Source organism: Engystomops pustulosus, chromosome 6, assembly GCF_040894005.1.
Source record: "Engystomops pustulosus chromosome 6, aEngPut4.maternal, whole genome shotgun sequence".
Taxonomy (NCBI): Eukaryota; Metazoa; Chordata; class Amphibia; order Anura; family Leptodactylidae; genus Engystomops; species Engystomops pustulosus.
The window spans coordinates 134,792,663-134,810,283 of NC_092416.1; the positions used below are offsets into that span (position 1 = coordinate 134,792,663).

The 17,621-nt window shown below is 41.8% G+C and overlaps 1 protein-coding gene across 1 annotated transcript in view; it reads left to right on the forward strand.

The window, feature by feature from the left end:
• Positions 1 to 14,222, forward strand: part of ITGB3 (integrin subunit beta 3) — a 55,549-nt gene extending 41,327 nt beyond the window's left edge. Inside the window, exons 14-15 of the mRNA XM_072111142.1 lie at positions 6,613 to 6,779; positions 9,472 to 14,222. Of these exons, the coding sequence (XP_071967243.1) occupies positions 6,613 to 6,779; positions 9,472 to 9,543 (239 nt within the window). The 3' untranslated portion in view covers positions 9,544 to 14,222. The remainder of the gene's footprint in view (positions 1 to 6,612; positions 6,780 to 9,471) is intronic.
• Positions 14,223 to 17,621: the final 3,399 nt, after the last annotated feature.

The following is a 17,621-nucleotide window of genomic DNA, read 5'->3' on the forward strand; positions in this document are numbered from 1 at the left end:
ATTCTCCTGAAACAATTCTGTTTCTCTAGTGCCACCTGGGCAAGTGCCAGGGCCCAGAGCTGCTTGTGTGTGTGGGGGGGGGGAGGGGTTGTATATAATAAATCCTTAGTGGGTAAGGGGGGCTTTATATACCGTATGTCAATCCATGATGGCAAAAGGATTACAGTGCCTCTAGGCTACCTGTAACTGTATGGATGAAGCAGAGCTGTGTGTGTGCTGAGCTGTGTGTGTAACTGTATGGATGAAGCAGAGCTGTGTATGTAACTGTATGGATGATGCAGAGCTGTGTATGTAACTGTATGGATGATGCAGAGCTGTGTGTGTAAATGTATGTTTGATGCAGAGCTGTGTTTGTAACTGTATGGATGATGCAGAGCTGTTTGTGTAAATGTATGGATGCTGCAGAGCTGTGTGTGTAAATGTATGGATGCTGCAGAGCTGTGTGTGTAAATGTATGGATGCTGCAGAGTTGTGTGTGTAAATGTATGTTTGCTGCAGAGCTGTGTTTGTAAATGTATGGATGATGCAGTGCTGTGTGTGTAAATGTATGGATGATGCAGAGCTGTGTTTGTAAATGTATGGATGATGCAGAGCTGTGTGTGCTGTGCTTTAGTGCGACCAACATATTAATTATTTTAATTGGTGTAAAATATATATTTCCCTTTTTGGAAGCCTATAACTTGGGTGCGTCCTATAGTAATAAGTGTCTTATAGTCCGAAAAATACGGTAAAATAACCATTAGTGGGCTGGTATGATAAACCAGGGAATATCTTGGGGAAAAGGAGAATGATTTAGTTTCTCAATTTTAATGCCACCATGTGTGTTCACTACAAAGGGGCCCACAGAGGCTCTGTCGCCCAGGAGCCTACTGAAACCTGGAGCCGACCCCGACTACTATAAATGATAGTTGGGGAGGCCTGGTACAAGTTTTGCATTTTCCGAATAAAGGATATGTACCACTTCTCGTACATAATAAGATAAAAAAGTCTTCATCTATAACAAACAGTATTAGGCCTCATGCACATGACGGCATGTTTTTTTCTGTTCTGTATGTACAGCTGTATTCTGGCCGTGAATACGGGACGTATTTCTACAGTATAGCAACATATTGCACCCTATCTATACCGTATGAACATAAAATACAGTAGGCTGGCAGATGATGGCAGGCTGACCATTGGCTGGCTGACAGAATGCACCTCCCACTGGTTCTGGATACTGCACTTATATACGGCAGCATACGGTGCACAGCCATATGCAGCATGTATTTAGCCCGTATTTTATACGTTCTCATTGATTTCTATGGGCCATAGGGAACGGAAACATGGTGGAAAATAGGACATGCTCTATATTTTTATACGGCTTGCTTACGGTATGGTGCACAATACGGCTTGGGACATGGATGGCCATATCGGCCATTGGAATCGGGGTCGGGTCCAGGTTTCAGTTTCATTAACAACGAAGAAACTACAGCCCCTCATAGTTTTATTATAAAAAGCCCCTATGGAATAATTATATACAGTTCCCATGTCAGAACACTAAGAACTTACATCAAGAAGAACTAGGATTAGTATATACAGTTCGCCCACCAGGTCTGGCGCCAGCACCCGGCATACTTGAACAAGTTAGGACTACAACACCTAACTCTGAAGGAGAAGGGAGAGCAGGGGAGCTTTGGAGGACTACAAGTGCCAGCCAGGAGGAGAGGAGGTGTGAAGAGGAGATCTGGAGGCCTTTCTCATGCAGGACTATAACTTCCAACATGTCCAGGCTGAGGGTGGTAGGCCTTGTTCATGCAGGACTACAGCTTCCAGCATGTCCTATAGGGGGGGGGGGGTTCATGCAGGACCACAACGCCCAGCAAATCATGGAGGACGAGGGATACATGGTTCATGCAGGACTAAAACTCCCAGCATGTCTGGGAGGAGAGGGAGGTCTGGCTCATGCTGCATTACAACTACCAGCATAGCCTGGAGGATAAGGGGGGACTGGTTCCTGCAGGGCTTCAACAATCGGCTTAACAATAGCATGCGTTTCCCTGGAAACACATGTGCGTGCGGGCCAAGGACCTCCCCCTGTGCACTAGCGTCGCGTTATGACAGACGCCTAGCGGTACGTGTGACCGCTGCCTTAGTATGTCCTACAGAACAGGGGGAGGCCTGACTCCTGAAGGATTGCAGAGCAGGTCTGTGTGCCGTGCTGACAGGCTCCTCCACACCTCGCTTTCATCCCAGGCAGCAGTAACAGTGTTTACATGGCAGGCTGCAGCTCCGGAGCTCTGAGGGCGCATTCACACGTTCCGTTAGCGCTGCGTTCATAACGCAATGCTAGTGCACAGGGGGCGGGGCTCGGGGCGATCGCATATGTGTTTCCAGAGAAACGCATGTGATCAGGTTATCAATCGCATGCGTGTGAATGGGCCCTGACAGCTCCAGCACAGGGCTTGCTGACCTCCTGGAGACTGGAGATCAAATATTAAAACCTTTAACCTTTAAACAGCGAGACCCTGTAGTGCACACATATGAGGATGACCAGCAACCAAAAACCCACACCTGCGCTGTGCGATAGCAGAATAAGAGGAGTCACACTGAAGTATGGTGGTTTCAGTGCTAGAGCGGCTGTGTGAGGAGGAAGCTTGACTCCTTGGCCCACAGTGTGCGCCAGGTTTTAAAGGGAACCTACCACCCCGATTCTACCTATAAAGGTAGAAGAGGTGGTAGGTGGATGGATGGGACGTGAGGATAGCCCTTTTTTGGGCTAATTCTCACGTCCCGGGTGTCTTTTACAAAACTTTATTACATGTATATGCTAATTTTTTATGCGGCTACTGGGGCATGGAGTAGCCGGACATGAGGCTACTAGTCGCGGCTACTCCACACCCCAGTAGCCACGTTACTCCACCTACCAGGTAATCTTCGGTGCGCAGCTCCTGTAGCTGCGCGCCCTAGTCCGAGTCCCCCGGCTACTGCGCATGCGCAGTAGTTCCGGCCCTGGAGCCGCAGCCGCGCAGCCGAAGGCCTGTGTTCTGCGCATGCGCAGAACGCAGCGGACCCGGACGAGGGAGCGCAGCTACCAGTTGCTGCGCGCCGAAGATTACCTGGTAGGTGGAGTAACGCGGCTACTCCACACCCCAGTAGCCGCATAAAAAAATTATCATATACATGTAATAAAGTTTTGTAAAAGACACCCGGGACGTGAGGATTAGCCCAAAAAAGGGCTATCCTCACGTCCCATCCATCCACCTACCACCCCTTCTACCTTTATAGGTAGAATCGGGGTGGTAGGTGCCCTTTAATGAATCTGGTGTTCCCTGCACTGCTCTGGAAGTGTGCACCATTTTTTTGGCACACTTTGTTAATGCTGCAGAATTGTGGTGCACAGTGCGACTAAACACTAACACTCCCCTTAAGGTGCACATTTTCTTTTGCAGAAAAATGGTCCAAACACAAAATGTAAGCCCTTGACATTATGATTTTATTGGCACAGAAAGAATAAATGTGTTTTTTTTACAAGAATACTGCTGCAGAAAGCCTTAGGGAAACCATTAATGATCAGAGTAAGGTACTACCGGAGGTTTGTGGGAAGATGCAATGTGACATGTTCCCTTTAAGGTTTCCAGTATTTCTATGTTTACATTACACCTATTACTGCTGTCTGAATGAGGACTTAGAGTTAGTCTTGTATTTCAACTAATCCTTGTTCAATTAATTTAGGCTGAGCTGCGATACCAGACACAGAGCAGGGACAAGGCTGCGGTTGTATCTAGAAGAAAAGCAGCCATTTTTCTTACCTGTAGGACCTGTAAAATTAAGTTCTTAGAATTTCCTTTAAGAAATCTACAAAAATAACCTGAAAACTCATCAGAATAAAACCTTGTGTTAAGGACAACATACTTATTGGGGCAGATTTACTTACCCGGCCCATTCGCGATCCAGCGGCGCGTTCTCTGCGCTGGATTCGGGTCCGGCCGGGATTTATGATGGTAGTTCCTCCGCCGTCCACCAGGTGGCGCTGCTGCTCTGAAGTCCGCTGGAATGCCTCGAAATACACCGGCCTATTCCTGGTGAAGGTGAGTGAAATTTTCGCGATACAATTTTTTTTTTTAAATGCGGCGGTTTTTCCGAATCCGTCTGGTTTTGTTCGGCCACGCCCCCCGATTTCCGTTGCGCGCATGCCGGCGCCGATGCGCCACAATCTGATCGCGTGCGCCAAAATCCCGGGGCAATTCAGGTACAATCGGCGCAAATCGGAAATATTCGGGGAACACGTCGGGAAAACGCGAATCGGGCCCTTAGTAAATGACCCCCATTGTCTCAACTAACAGATGACCTGTGCGCTCCAATGTGTCTGTTTTAGAAAATAATTAACACACCGCAGTGTGCCATTCCCATATTATTCTTCCTACATACTCAAGTTACCAATTATTTGTCCATTTGCATTGTCTTTAAAATGTATGACACTATTCGGGCACTCTGCACTACAGCATGGGGAACTCCCAATTCATATTTTATTTTTCCTGAATAAAATGACAAAGATCCAGTGGGTTATTCTGAATTCTGCATTTCCCCTATCTCAGGGAAAACTGCTGATTTCTTATCACATTTCTTAAGAAAATCAGTGCTAGTAATGGCCCATTTCCTATGTTTCATGAGAACCACTGCCAAAGTACATGGACTGCCTGTGACGTATAATATCCAGCTTGGAGGTGACTCTGGCAATGATACACTTCCTGTCTGATTTGGGGAAATTAATAAAGATTCCCACCCACTGCTGCTTTCTGTAACATGTCCCAGATGCCAGGAGGGAGGTACGAGAGAAAAACATAAACTTTACAGGAATTTTTACAGCCCCTTCCCTTCACATTAGTTACAATATATTACCAGAGAAAAATAATCTGTAGTAGGGATCTCAACTCTTCGGCAGCTGGTACAGATTGTCTCCTAAGGGAGATCTGTTCTGGTTTATATGTAAACATTAGTATAGCTGAGGATCTAAAATGGCAGGACAACTATGGGCAAACAACTATAAATAAGACACTGAGTGATATTGAGTTGTAAGCTGTAATTTAGAAGAGGGTCCTTTTAAGGGGGTGCTCACGGGGACATAAACACTGATCGTCTTATCTGAAGGATCAATGCAGGTACATTTTCTGGAATCCCTTAACCTGTGTTCATGCCCCTTATCCGTGCCAATGATGTGAATTGGATAATGACCAGGCATAGCTGTTTATACAAATCTAACATTGATTGCCCATCCTAGGGATAGTTCCACAAAGTTAAGCTTTTGCTAAACATTTTTACTTTTAAGGCATTCTCATTTACATATATATGAAAAATATTGGACAACATACTGCTTAAAGGGAACCTGTCATGAGAAATTGTCCTAATAAACCACTACCAATATGTTCTCAAGCTCTTGACTTGCTTCTATATGATCTTCCTTTCATGACCTTGCTTGGTGACATCATCCAGAAAACCAACTTTAAAGTAAGATGTATAAAGACAGGGAGGTGGAGAGTTTAACATTGAAGTAATGCTCTCACTGCCTCTGAACACCTCCACCCATGTGACTGACATCATGTGCCGGACTTCAGGAGATCTGACCAATGGTGTCCATGAACGCAGGGCCATCAATTACAGTGAAAGGGGCATTTTAAGGCAGGAAAAGCTTAACTTTCTGCCTCCTTGACTCCATAAAACCAATTAAGTTGATTTTCTGGATGATGCCACCACACCAGGCTGTAATAGAAACATAACATAGAAGCTGCTCAGCTGCTTAACAACATAATTTTAGTGGTTTATTAGGCCCATTTCTGATGACAGGTTCCCTTTAAATAGGACCTGTCAGGTTGATGGACCTGTAATTTAGGGTCCCAAATCAACCTGTATAAAGGATGTATGTAGGGAACATTTAAAAAAGAAAAAAAAACGTATAATAACCTAGATGTGAACCCAATGAAGCACAACTGCAGATCCCGTGCTGGTGCCTCATCTCACGATGTGGAAAGTGATGCCAGGATAATACCCTTTCCTGCATTACATTCGCTTGTACAGTGAAGCCAGGGTGCACAACACCAGCCTCACTTGCCACAAATAAGATATTACAGAGTGAGAACATTGTCAGAACAAGAAGGAATGAGGGCCCTGCTCGCAAGAGCTTACAATCTATGAATACACTTTTTTCAGACCACAGGGATAACCGCTATAAAATTGTTCATAAACAGCTTTTGAATAGTAAAATGACAATTATAGCGATAAGTAATAAGACAATTTTTAATTTGTATACAAAATTAGGATTTATAATATATCGTCAGGATGCAGATTGGTCTCAAGACTGCTGCAGGCTCTATAAGTGTGACCCGCATCTATCAGATATTCATGGCATATCCTGTAGCCATGCTATAAATGTCGCTGATGGGTATTCCCAATTTACCAACACCATCATGCTTGATTTTGATGGTAGATGTGCTTTAAACTAGCTACCACTGACGTAGCAGAATAATGAGCGCAGCTCTGAAGCAAACTGCAAGCGGCAGGAAGATGTTTGGAAGAGGTTTCATATCTTGTGGTCCTACTCGTCAACTCCATGGTTAATACTTTGCATTTTCTCCACAGAATGTCCTCAAGGCCCAGACATCCTTGTGGTCTTAATGTCAGTCATGGGAGCCATTTTGCTTGTGGGACTTGTAGCATTGCTTATTTGGAAATTACTTATTACTATCCATGATCGACGCGAATTTGCCAAGTTTGAAGAGGAGAGGGCGAAGGCTAAGTGGGACACGGTAAGAATGGGAACAACACTGATAGTATCGGTAATAATTGATAGGAAAAGGCAGCAACCTCTCGCTCTACACTTGTGCCAGCTTTGTTATAATGTGTCTGTGCAATAACTTTGTGTACATAGTGATATATGATGTGATTTACTTCTGCAAAGTCCCTTGTGCTGGCAAACACACATTTTCTGATGAGAGATAAATGGGTAAAGCAGAAGGTCATGTCACTGCCCTTGGGGTATACAGACTTCCTGCCATTAGTTGGATATTTCCTTTGTAGTTCTTGTCTTTTGCTGCTTATTTGGGTCATTTTCTACTATTTTGCTAGTGCGAGTTCTTAAGAAAGTTGCCTTCTAGAGAATTTCCACACATTTATCTACAGCCTATTTCCTATATTTAGTAGGATAATGGGATCACCAGTTGTAATTCAGTAATTCCTGAAATGCCCCAACATTTACAAGAAAATGTAGTTAATAGTAGAGGATGCTGAGTTCAGGAACCTACTATCCAGTCAGGAGAGTATTCACAAAGGGTATCCCAGAAAATCTGACAGGTTAGATGGTCACCTGATAATTTGAATAAAGATCCTTTGATGAATAATTACCCCTTCAGCGGCAGTGGAGGTGAATTTAACACATGATGACAGGTTCACCAACAGATTACAACTTATTACTAGGGGCCACTTTTCTGTTAATAATGAGGCCAGCAAACCCATAAATGTTACCAAATAAGGCTCTATTCAGATCACTTTGTAGATATCCACTGAGCATTGCACTGGCAGAGAAGTACCTGATACATGTATTCATATTTATCCCCTGATGGATCACTGAAGTAAACAGACTGCAGTAGGTTACGCTACATGCGCACATATGTGTTTTTTGTCTGTGTGCTTATTGATGCCACTTTGACACATTAATTTCAATAGGCTGCAGAAAACTACATGTTCTAATTGTGCCCGTGTCTGTGGCTGGAGCCTTCTCATACAAGTTTGTGGGATTGTTAAAAATATGGATGTAACATGGGTTCCATCTGTATTTGCGGATCAGTTTATAGGTAAAACTAGTCAGTTTAAAGCAAATCTTCCATCAAGGTCAAGCATAGATAAACAAGGGTCACTTCAGGCACCGTGACTATGGTGATCTTCTTATATTTGTTATCCTTCCTCCATCTAAAATCAACTTTTTAAATTATACTAATGATCCAAAAGGGCTACTGGGGAGGTAAGAGCCCTTACATGCTGCAAATTCATAGGCTGTTAGATTGCTTCCCCTCTGCACTCCCCCCTCCCTCTGCCCGATGTAACCTCAGTACATAATGGGAGTGGGCAGTGCTCTTTGCACACTGTAACAGCCTGTGAATCTGCAAAAGAGAGGGGATCTGGGAACTGCCCTAGTAGCCATTTAGGATCATTAGCATAATTGTAACAGTTGATTTTACAAGTAAGGAGGCCATGGATAACAAATATAAGAAGATTACCACAGCCACTGTGCCTGGCTTTAATCAAGTGCTTGATTTTTGATGGTAGATTTCCTTTAAAGAAGACCTCTCACTAGAATTTTACCCCACCCCAAACCAACAATGCCTGCTGGTAAAGGCTTACAAGAACTCCTCATATCATCTACAATTAGCTGTTAGTGAGGCACTCCACCTTAATTAAAGCTGTTTTGTATGCAAATTGGCATACTTGACTCATTTATCCTGGATATTACTCTTCATTTTTCCTGGGCTACCAGTGAACCACACCACCTTATTTTGACTGACAGCAATGTTTCTCTTCAAATCAGGCTCCTTGTTTTTGATTGACAGGTCTTACTGCTATTACATGCTGCTGTATGGTACTAGTACTTAGGCACTGTACAGAAGCTCTGTTTATTTATAGGTAAAATTGTGTCAAATTTTTTACACGGTGCCTTGTGTTACATTCATGTCATATGACTTAGAGTGATGTCATCTAAGGACCCTTTTCCCCTAAAATTTTACTTATCTACCCCATGTATGTGTCTAATCACATGAAATCACAGCATGCCTCCATGGGGGATGGGGAGAACTAGAAGTCCGTGGAGGCATGCTGTGATTACATGTGATCAGATACACACGTGGGGTAAATTTGGGAAATATTAGGGGGAAAGGACCTTAGATGACATGACCCTGGTCACATAACATAAAGTGCTAAATAATGAGAAGGCATAAGGCATGGGGAGGTGTAGATGGGGGAGGATTTTAAGGGAGGGTGTGAGGACAAAACTTTTTAGCTAAAATAAGGGTGTATTCAGTAAACAGCACTATATTGGAACCTGTCACTAGCTGAATTTGTGAAAATTTTGTGACAGGTTCCCTTTAAGGGGTTGAGGCAAGCAAGTGACATCATTTAGCAGTCTTATATTTCTTTTATGATGACATACAACCATGTGGCTCAGACTGATGACACGGAGACCGCAAAAACAGACCATGAATCTGTTGTTTGCAGCCTGAGTACAGCAAACAATTGAGTGGAGATAGCCATGTATTGTACAGCTTTAGCTGTTTTCCGTCCATCTTGCATACTGGGTGCTACTTTCAGGAGGAATAAAGTTCAATCTCTTTATTATTCGGATGTATTACCCCAGGAAATTGCTCAGTGGAGATCTAAAGATATAAATGAAATCTGAATGGAATAATGGTGTAACTGGTTGCCTCCTTTCTAACACCTTTCTTGTTTCAGGCACACAACCCGCTATACAAAGGCGCCACTTCAACCTTCACCAACATAACATATCGGGGAAACCCAGAGTGATCCTAGTCATTGAAGGGATGATGGACTATTCGGAAAGGACAAAAGCCAATGCTGTGAAGCCTCATTCCTGCCTCTGCTGATTTGGAGCAAGTCATACAACCTTGTACATTATAGTGCCACTTCTAAAAGAAATCTATGTCTGATTAATAGGGGGCTTTAGAGCTTTTCTGGAACTGTTATACCCCTGATCAGATCCAACCATGTCCATAGGTCTAAAGCCTTGACCAGCATACACCTTGCAGCTCTGAGCACTCTAAAGCTTGATAGACAATTACTTGCTCCAACACAATCAGAAGATTACAAACATCCTCCAGGTATCTCAGGAATGCCAACCCTGCAGCACCTGATAGACCCTTCCCCAAACATGGTGGAACTTGTTTTGTCCACACCCATAGGAGATATCAGCACTAGAAGATGGAACATAGAATTTGTGATCAGAAAGTTTCCACTAGATTTACCATATATTGTGTTGGAAAACATTTTGCCAATTGTACATGGAATGACCCATAAAATGTACCCCAAGTCACTAACTTGGTTATGGGCCGTTTTAAATTTTCACTGCATACTTGAATAGGCCACAAAAGCCCAGTTTCTGTGCTGTAAGGTCTATACTTCTGCCTTGTGCGATAATCAGAAGCCAATTTGTCATATTTGCAATCATAGCCTACTGCAATGCTCTGTAGAGGAGATCTAAAAACTGAATCAGTGATTCAATGATAAACTGTATTTTGTGAAAAGTTGCTCAGGTTCTCTCATATCAAGGCTCCGCTTATATACCTTGTCACTAATACATTCTGCAGGGTGAAAGTTATCAGGAAGCTTTTGTGGTCCCTGTACATCATGTCTTAGATTATACTGCCACCTGCTGGACAATTTAGAAAATTGCAGATGTGTTCTTCTGCATGGAGTATTTGCAACCTTAGAATATGCAGTATTAAAAGGCAAATGGTATGGCAGAAAAGAATTTACCGTAAATGCTTTAGAGGAACAAAAGGAGCTGTAGCAAATGAGTCTATAACATTACAATAATTTAATCATAGGTCTGTAAACGTTATATGGTGAAATGAGCACCCCGCCCAGAATTTTTTTTTTAGAGTTTTTGAGCAGCCAAATTTAATTTGTAAGGGTACAAAAATAATTATTGCACTGTTTTTCTTGGGATAAATATGGCTGTTCATTAACACCGTATAAAAAGTGACAAAATATTTTTTTTTCTCATTTATTTGCAATTTAAAACCTAAATGATGTGTATAAATGGGTTCCTTATTGTATTATGGTGATTTTGATATTTGTATAGTCCTGAGTGAACAGACTGGCTATGGTAATGGTTTTTCCTTTAATATCTTTTTGTATTTTTTTTTTTACTTGTACATATTCTAACTGTATAATATCCTTCATGAAGTCATAAAAGACTCCTAAGGGGTATTCACATTTTATGATTTTTTTTAATTTTCCTCTAAATAGGGCATCATTGGAGGCTCCTGTTATTGGTGTAAACGGTCCTCTTTAGTATCATTAGTCATGAGCAGAGGAGAGCTGATCTGGGTTTGTGAAGACCCAGCTGCTCTGCCATGGTGGGGGGCTGCTGTTGACCACATGATTGTCAGATCCAAAACAAGTAGCGGCACTACCACTTCAACTATTAATAATATAATGCAGCACTAAACAGGAACGGATGTAATTTTGCATTTTTGCCTTTTTTTATAATTCGCAATGTCTCATGATTGTTACATGATTTGCTACAAATTTGCAGCATTTTTCAGTTTAAGGTCAATTTACTAGAGATTTTCCATGTGAATCCAGATGTGGTATTTACCGTATTTAGATTTATGAATTCGCTTCTTTACAGAGTCTATGGGTCAGATTTATCATTAGGAAGGATCTTACTAAGGCCTCATGCACACAAACATATGGTCTTTTCTGTTCTCTATTGCAATAGTATGGCAACATATTGCACCGTATCTGTATAAATTACGGTGGGCTGGCAGATTATGGATGGCTGACTTTTGGCTGGCTGCAGAATGCACCTTCCACTGGCATCAACTTATATGACAGGGTGGCCCCACATACATAAAAAACCAAATTGTGTAGTAATAAGAGAAACCCTGTTGACATTGAGTGAAGAAGAGATATTTAATGGTCATTGGTATGTGTCTTAATATGGTTACACTAGTCAATAATGAATGTGATAAGTAAATTTGTCCCAGTTTCTTGCTCACTCCAGGGCTGCACTGCCTTGCCTGATCTAATCTGGTGGCCGTATCTCACATTATTGCAGTAATCCATGGCATGAGCTGCTACATATTCAGACACACAGGGGGGATCCAGCTTTTCACCTGCTGTGTAAAGCTCATTTTCATCTGCAGCCAACACTGTCTTTTCTAATAACAGGAGGCTAATACTGACACCCTAAGGGGAAAGCATTATTGCATCTATTATAAAAACCCTGCTTTAGATTGTCATGAAACTCGGGGACCCTGATGGCATCACTCGGGTGACATCACTTTGCACAGTATCTATAGGCATTCTAAGCAGTAAAGTTGTATTCTGAATTTACTTTGATAGAACGTGCTATAAATTCTCATACAAGGGATGTATACAGTAAATGCATATAGTATCCTACACATTAAATCAATTTCAGCTGAGGACCAGATGTATGGTGTGATGTTGGGGATAAAAAGGATTGGGCAAGTCTAATTTCAACATCCCCATTCTTGGTTCTTGTCGAAGATGATACACTGTCACTTATTTCTCATAGTGTCATATTTACCTCTTTCAACTGAGAACATACACATTCTCAGCAGTGCCTATCCTACATGTGTATGGGTGAAGGGAAGAACCACCAGTATTATGATAAACTGTCAGGGGCGTAACTAGAAGAAGCAGTGCTCTTATTCCCCCTTAAAAATATACATATTTGTATACACACACATGAGTTACAATCACACACACTGTCAATAATTATATACATACACACATTTATACACTCATGTTCACACATTTATGCACTTATACATCATATACACATCTTTTACATACATACAGTATATGTGCTTTATATACACTTACAGTATATATACTTTTTATACACACCAACAGTATATACACATCAAATACACACACATATAGTATATACACATCACATATGAGCACACATATATAGCATCACATATACACATGTACAGCAAACACACACATACATACAATACAAAGTCAAGACATTCAGTATATAAACACACATACATTATGTACACACATATTATATACACATCACATATATACACACACATATTAACAAACATAGAGCATAATCACATCACATAGTTACATCAGTAAATTAATACACATATACGTATATACTGGCTCTCAGGCGGTGTTGTTATGCTAGGGTGGTGTCAGAGGCCACAAATATGTCCCAGTAGCTCCTGAACACATGGGGGAAGCAGTTGGCTTGAAGTAGAAATGAGAGACTCTAGTCCTGTCGTTCCACTGTCCTCTCCACTTCCCCAATATTTCTTATCTGAACTGCCGACTCTGTGTGTACTGTGCAAGACGTGGAAGATACTGTACAAAGTGCAGCATAAAATGTATAATGTTACAGATCCTCCATTCATTACTGTGTCAGCTCGGCTGCCGGGGCCCCCCTGAAACTGCAGTCCCTATAGTAGCTGCTATGGATGCTACTGCTGTAGTTACACAAAAAATATTAAAAGGATAACTGACAACAAGCAAAGAAAAATAAGAAACTGAATCGGGTTTATGGTAAATATCTGATAAAAGACCAGTCTTTGTTACCCGTCACTACAGAACAGCTTTTATCCTTCAAGAGCAGAAAACAATTAAAAACTGTGTATTGGTTTCTATGGGTAACAAAGACAATTATTCTTTGAGACACTTTCATAAGGTCACAAAACCTTTACAAGTCCTTTTAAGTATTAATTTCTATAATGATATAGATTGGTACAGCAGTACATTGTGTAACAAGTATAATGTCATTGTGCTACTACGCCATATGTGGCAGTGTTGTCTATGGGCACCTCAGAATGGGGACTACAACCTCTCAGCCTTCAGCCATGTCGTTCAGAGATATTTCCCTGCGCTGTAGAGGCGTTTATAGCTTCATAATGTGGTTACTACTGAAGATTTTCATGGAAGGTACAGTGACACTACAGCATGTGACGGTTCCTACCTGAATAAGAGACTTAAGGTGTATAGAGTATAGAGACTATGGGATAGTTATCATACAAGGCTTAGGCCTCCATATGTATCCTGCGGGTGGCTGCCCTGGTGGCGAAAACTACACCAGCTGCTTCCTGCCATAGTTTTGTGCAAAAACCGTGTGAATGTTCCCCCTTCACGCCCACTTGTCATGGAGCTGGTATAAAGGGGATAATAATTGCAATATCGGGCGGTTCGCAAGGCATTGTGATTAATTCAGTGCGTCTATGCCAATTTTCTAGCGTAGAAGCAATGATAAATGTCCCCCTCTAGTGTGTATTTCCGGATGTATAATACTTGGAACAGCTTGTAAATAAAAGTGGCAGGTATAATCTCAGACATAGAAACACAATCTATTAGTGACAAGCGGATGATTATGATGTTACAGATTGTTTACAAGATGCTTTTAACACAATAGCGCTGTTACAAATAAAAGAATTCACTTCAAAGAACAATTGTCTTTGTCATATCTCAATCGTAAGTGATTAGATTCTACATCGATACATGTAAAACACAAGGCACTCTGACTGAATCTGGCCCAAAATGGCATCTTATGTGACCCCCTGAGATTTGCTGCATCTAAAGTAAGCCTTTTTTATGCAGCATTACTACAGCCAGGGCTGGACCTTCATTGAAATATCAGCAGAACTTGGCTGGGAGGACATGTTTCACCCATGGAGGTGGTGATTCTGTAGCAAGGAGAAAGTCACTCTCACAATTGGTAAATAAAAGGTCTGTGGGATATCTTCCTAGAGGGAAACTTAAAGGGGATGTCCACTTTCAGCAAATAATTGATATTGTTTGTGTAATGAAAAGTTCTATAATTTTCCAATATACTCTCTGTATCAATTCATCATGGTTTTATAGATCTCTGCTTGCTGTCCAGCTATAGAAAGCTTCTATGTTTACTTCCAGTGGATAGAAATCTGTCAGTGGCATGTGATGGACACACAGGTACACAAGCCATTATTATCACGCGGCTCTGATTACTCTATGTGATAATAACGGATTGTGCTCCTGAATCTCCATCACAAGACCAGGAATACATTTTTATTCACTGTATAACTTTTCACGATATCAATTATTTTATAAAAGTGGACAACCCCTTTAAAGATTATTAAAAAAAATATTATCATAATCGACTTATTGAAATACCAGTATAATGTATAAATGTATTCCTAAACAGCAATGTGCATGCACAGGTTGCTGAATGACTGTGAAGTTTACCCAGTGGAAATTCACCAGCCATTCCACAAGCATCAGAAACCATCTGCTGGGATTTTGCATTGCAAAGGTTTAATTTCCACAGTGGAAATCCATATCTACTGCGGATTCTATAAAAAAAAAAAAAAAAAAGTTGGACATCCCTTGTTTATTTTAAACCTTTAGTCATAAAGTCCACCCAGTGTCAAGTTGTTGGAGGCTAATTGGCATATAAAATGCACCTCATCCATTCTCTGGGGCCTGGACCCACACCTTATAAAAGCAGTTAACTATTGAGAAAATCCGAACATGAACTATACTGTAGAAATGTGCAGACCTGCGCCCTATATATACAATTATATATCAGCTGAAATTTGCTGAGCCTGTGTATTCCTTTATCTGCCGTCGCCTGGCTCTTCTCTTTCTCCAAGTCTTCAGGAGTTTTTAAATAAGTCTATTAATGCAGAAGGCTCAGGGTTCCATGGAGACGCTTAATTCTGTAAATAACTTATGTGTGGGCGATATGTGTGTCAGTTTTGGCATCATTCAGACTGTGTCTGTGTTTTAGATATATTTCAAATGTCATATCAACAACTGCATGTGACATTTTGTTACATGTACACACGGCAAAGCTGCTATTTTGCTATTTGTAAGGCTAAAAACACACAAACATGCTTCGTTGTGATACTAGAAAGGGTGAACCCCATTGCAAAATTGAACTTGGATCCCCCTCACTCAAAGGATGTATACAGAATCCATTTGCACATCAAACAATATACACAATTTAGATAATTTTACTGGACACTTTGGGGCTCACAACTCGTTTTTTTGGACATGTTTAGTGTGTCCAGAAAAGCTCCCGGCATATATACTAAATGTGCCCATAAACTTATACCGGCAGGCAGAGTCATCCTTTTTTTCACAGTCTGCACAGTATAAGATGCATCCAGCAGGAAAAACTGTACTGCTTTTTGCCGGGGAGAGCAATACATACTCAGCAGAGGCAATTAGAGGCTAGAGGGGAAAGATGCATCTGTATGGCACCCATCCTTAACCTCCAATGAGTGTACGTTGTGGGTCTTTCACCAGTGATGTAACTGTCCATATAAAGATGGTGAGACAAGCTGTTGGAGCTTCTGTCTGCTCCTCAGAATGTCACAGCCACTAACAATGTAAGGTAGTGGGGTAGACCAGTGGCAGATACAAAGACGCCCCAGTCTGAGCGCCCGATGTATAACTCTTTATGCCCCGCTGAGTCACTTCTAACCCAGCAGGAAGTGGGTCAGGGTCGTGCAGCCTTGGCCCCACTATTACCACTGGCCCCCATACCTACCGCTTAGACTGCTACAGCGGTAGTTTTGCCACTACCATTGTAATAGCTGGATTTCATCCACTGAACACTAAATCATAGTTATATATTAGGCAAGGAGTCCCATCCCCAGCTCTGTGTTCAATTAATTAATTTGAGCCCAGAATTCAAATTCAGGATTTCAGGATACAAGGTTGTGTTTCTATAGATGTGCGGGCCCTGGCCTGAATGCATGCATTTCCATTGAAACCGCATTCGATTGGTAACCATCGGTAACCATGCAAGACACCCAATGCTGGTTAACGATCGCATGCGTTTCCATGGAAATGCATATATACGATCGGGCTGAGACCCGCCCCAGAGTAGCTATCGTCGCTGACATTGGGGTGGGGCTTAACATCTAGGCACAGGAGACTATATAGTTTACCTAAAATATACGATATAAATAATTTATCCAATGCTTTATGAATAACATAGAAAACAAAACAAGGGTGTCATTCATTATTGTTCCTATTGATAAAAACATTTATATTCTCATACCATAGACATCACAATGAACAGCTTACTTATCTTGTAAGCAATTACTATTTAGTTATCAATGAAGTTGGAAGCCACCTGTTCTCCTTTTAGAACTATACAACTTCTTTACTTAAAGGGGTTGTCCATCTTTATCTAGGTGGGGGGGGGGGGGGGGAGTTAAAAATAATAAGGAATATATAATCCCCTCCTACGCCACTCCAATTCACATGCCGCGCTGCTGGTCTCTGTATACAAAGGTTTGCTGTAGCAGGTGTGTACCACAGTGATAGGCACCACAGGCCTACGTGTATAAACAAAGACCAGGCAGTGACAGATGGCGCAGCGTGTGAACGGGGGCAACGGAGGCAGTGTTTATATATTCTTTAATATTTTTAAACCCCCAACCCCGGCCATATATATATATAAATATTTAAGTCAAACAGTCAAACCTTTAATCCTTCCTTCACAGATCACGCTTCTGCTGCAATACCATTAATAGCCTCCGGATAGCAGAGTAACATAGAATAGGGGATTAGTGCGTTTGAAATATATGAAATTCCCTAGTTTTGCTTAAAGGAAACCTACCATTTCAAATGGTAGGTTTAAGCTGTAAACACCGAGCACCAGCTCAGGGTGAGCTGGTGCCGGTGCTTAGTTTCGTTAGTGTTAAAACCGCGGTATCGCGGTTTTAACACTTTTTAAACTTTATAGCAGGAGCCGCTTCGGCGCTGCGCGCGCAACGCCTGCGGCATTTCCTATGTAGGCGCGCGCACAATCGTGCGCACGCAGCGCCGAAGCAGTTTATGCTATAAAGTTTAAAAAGTGTTAA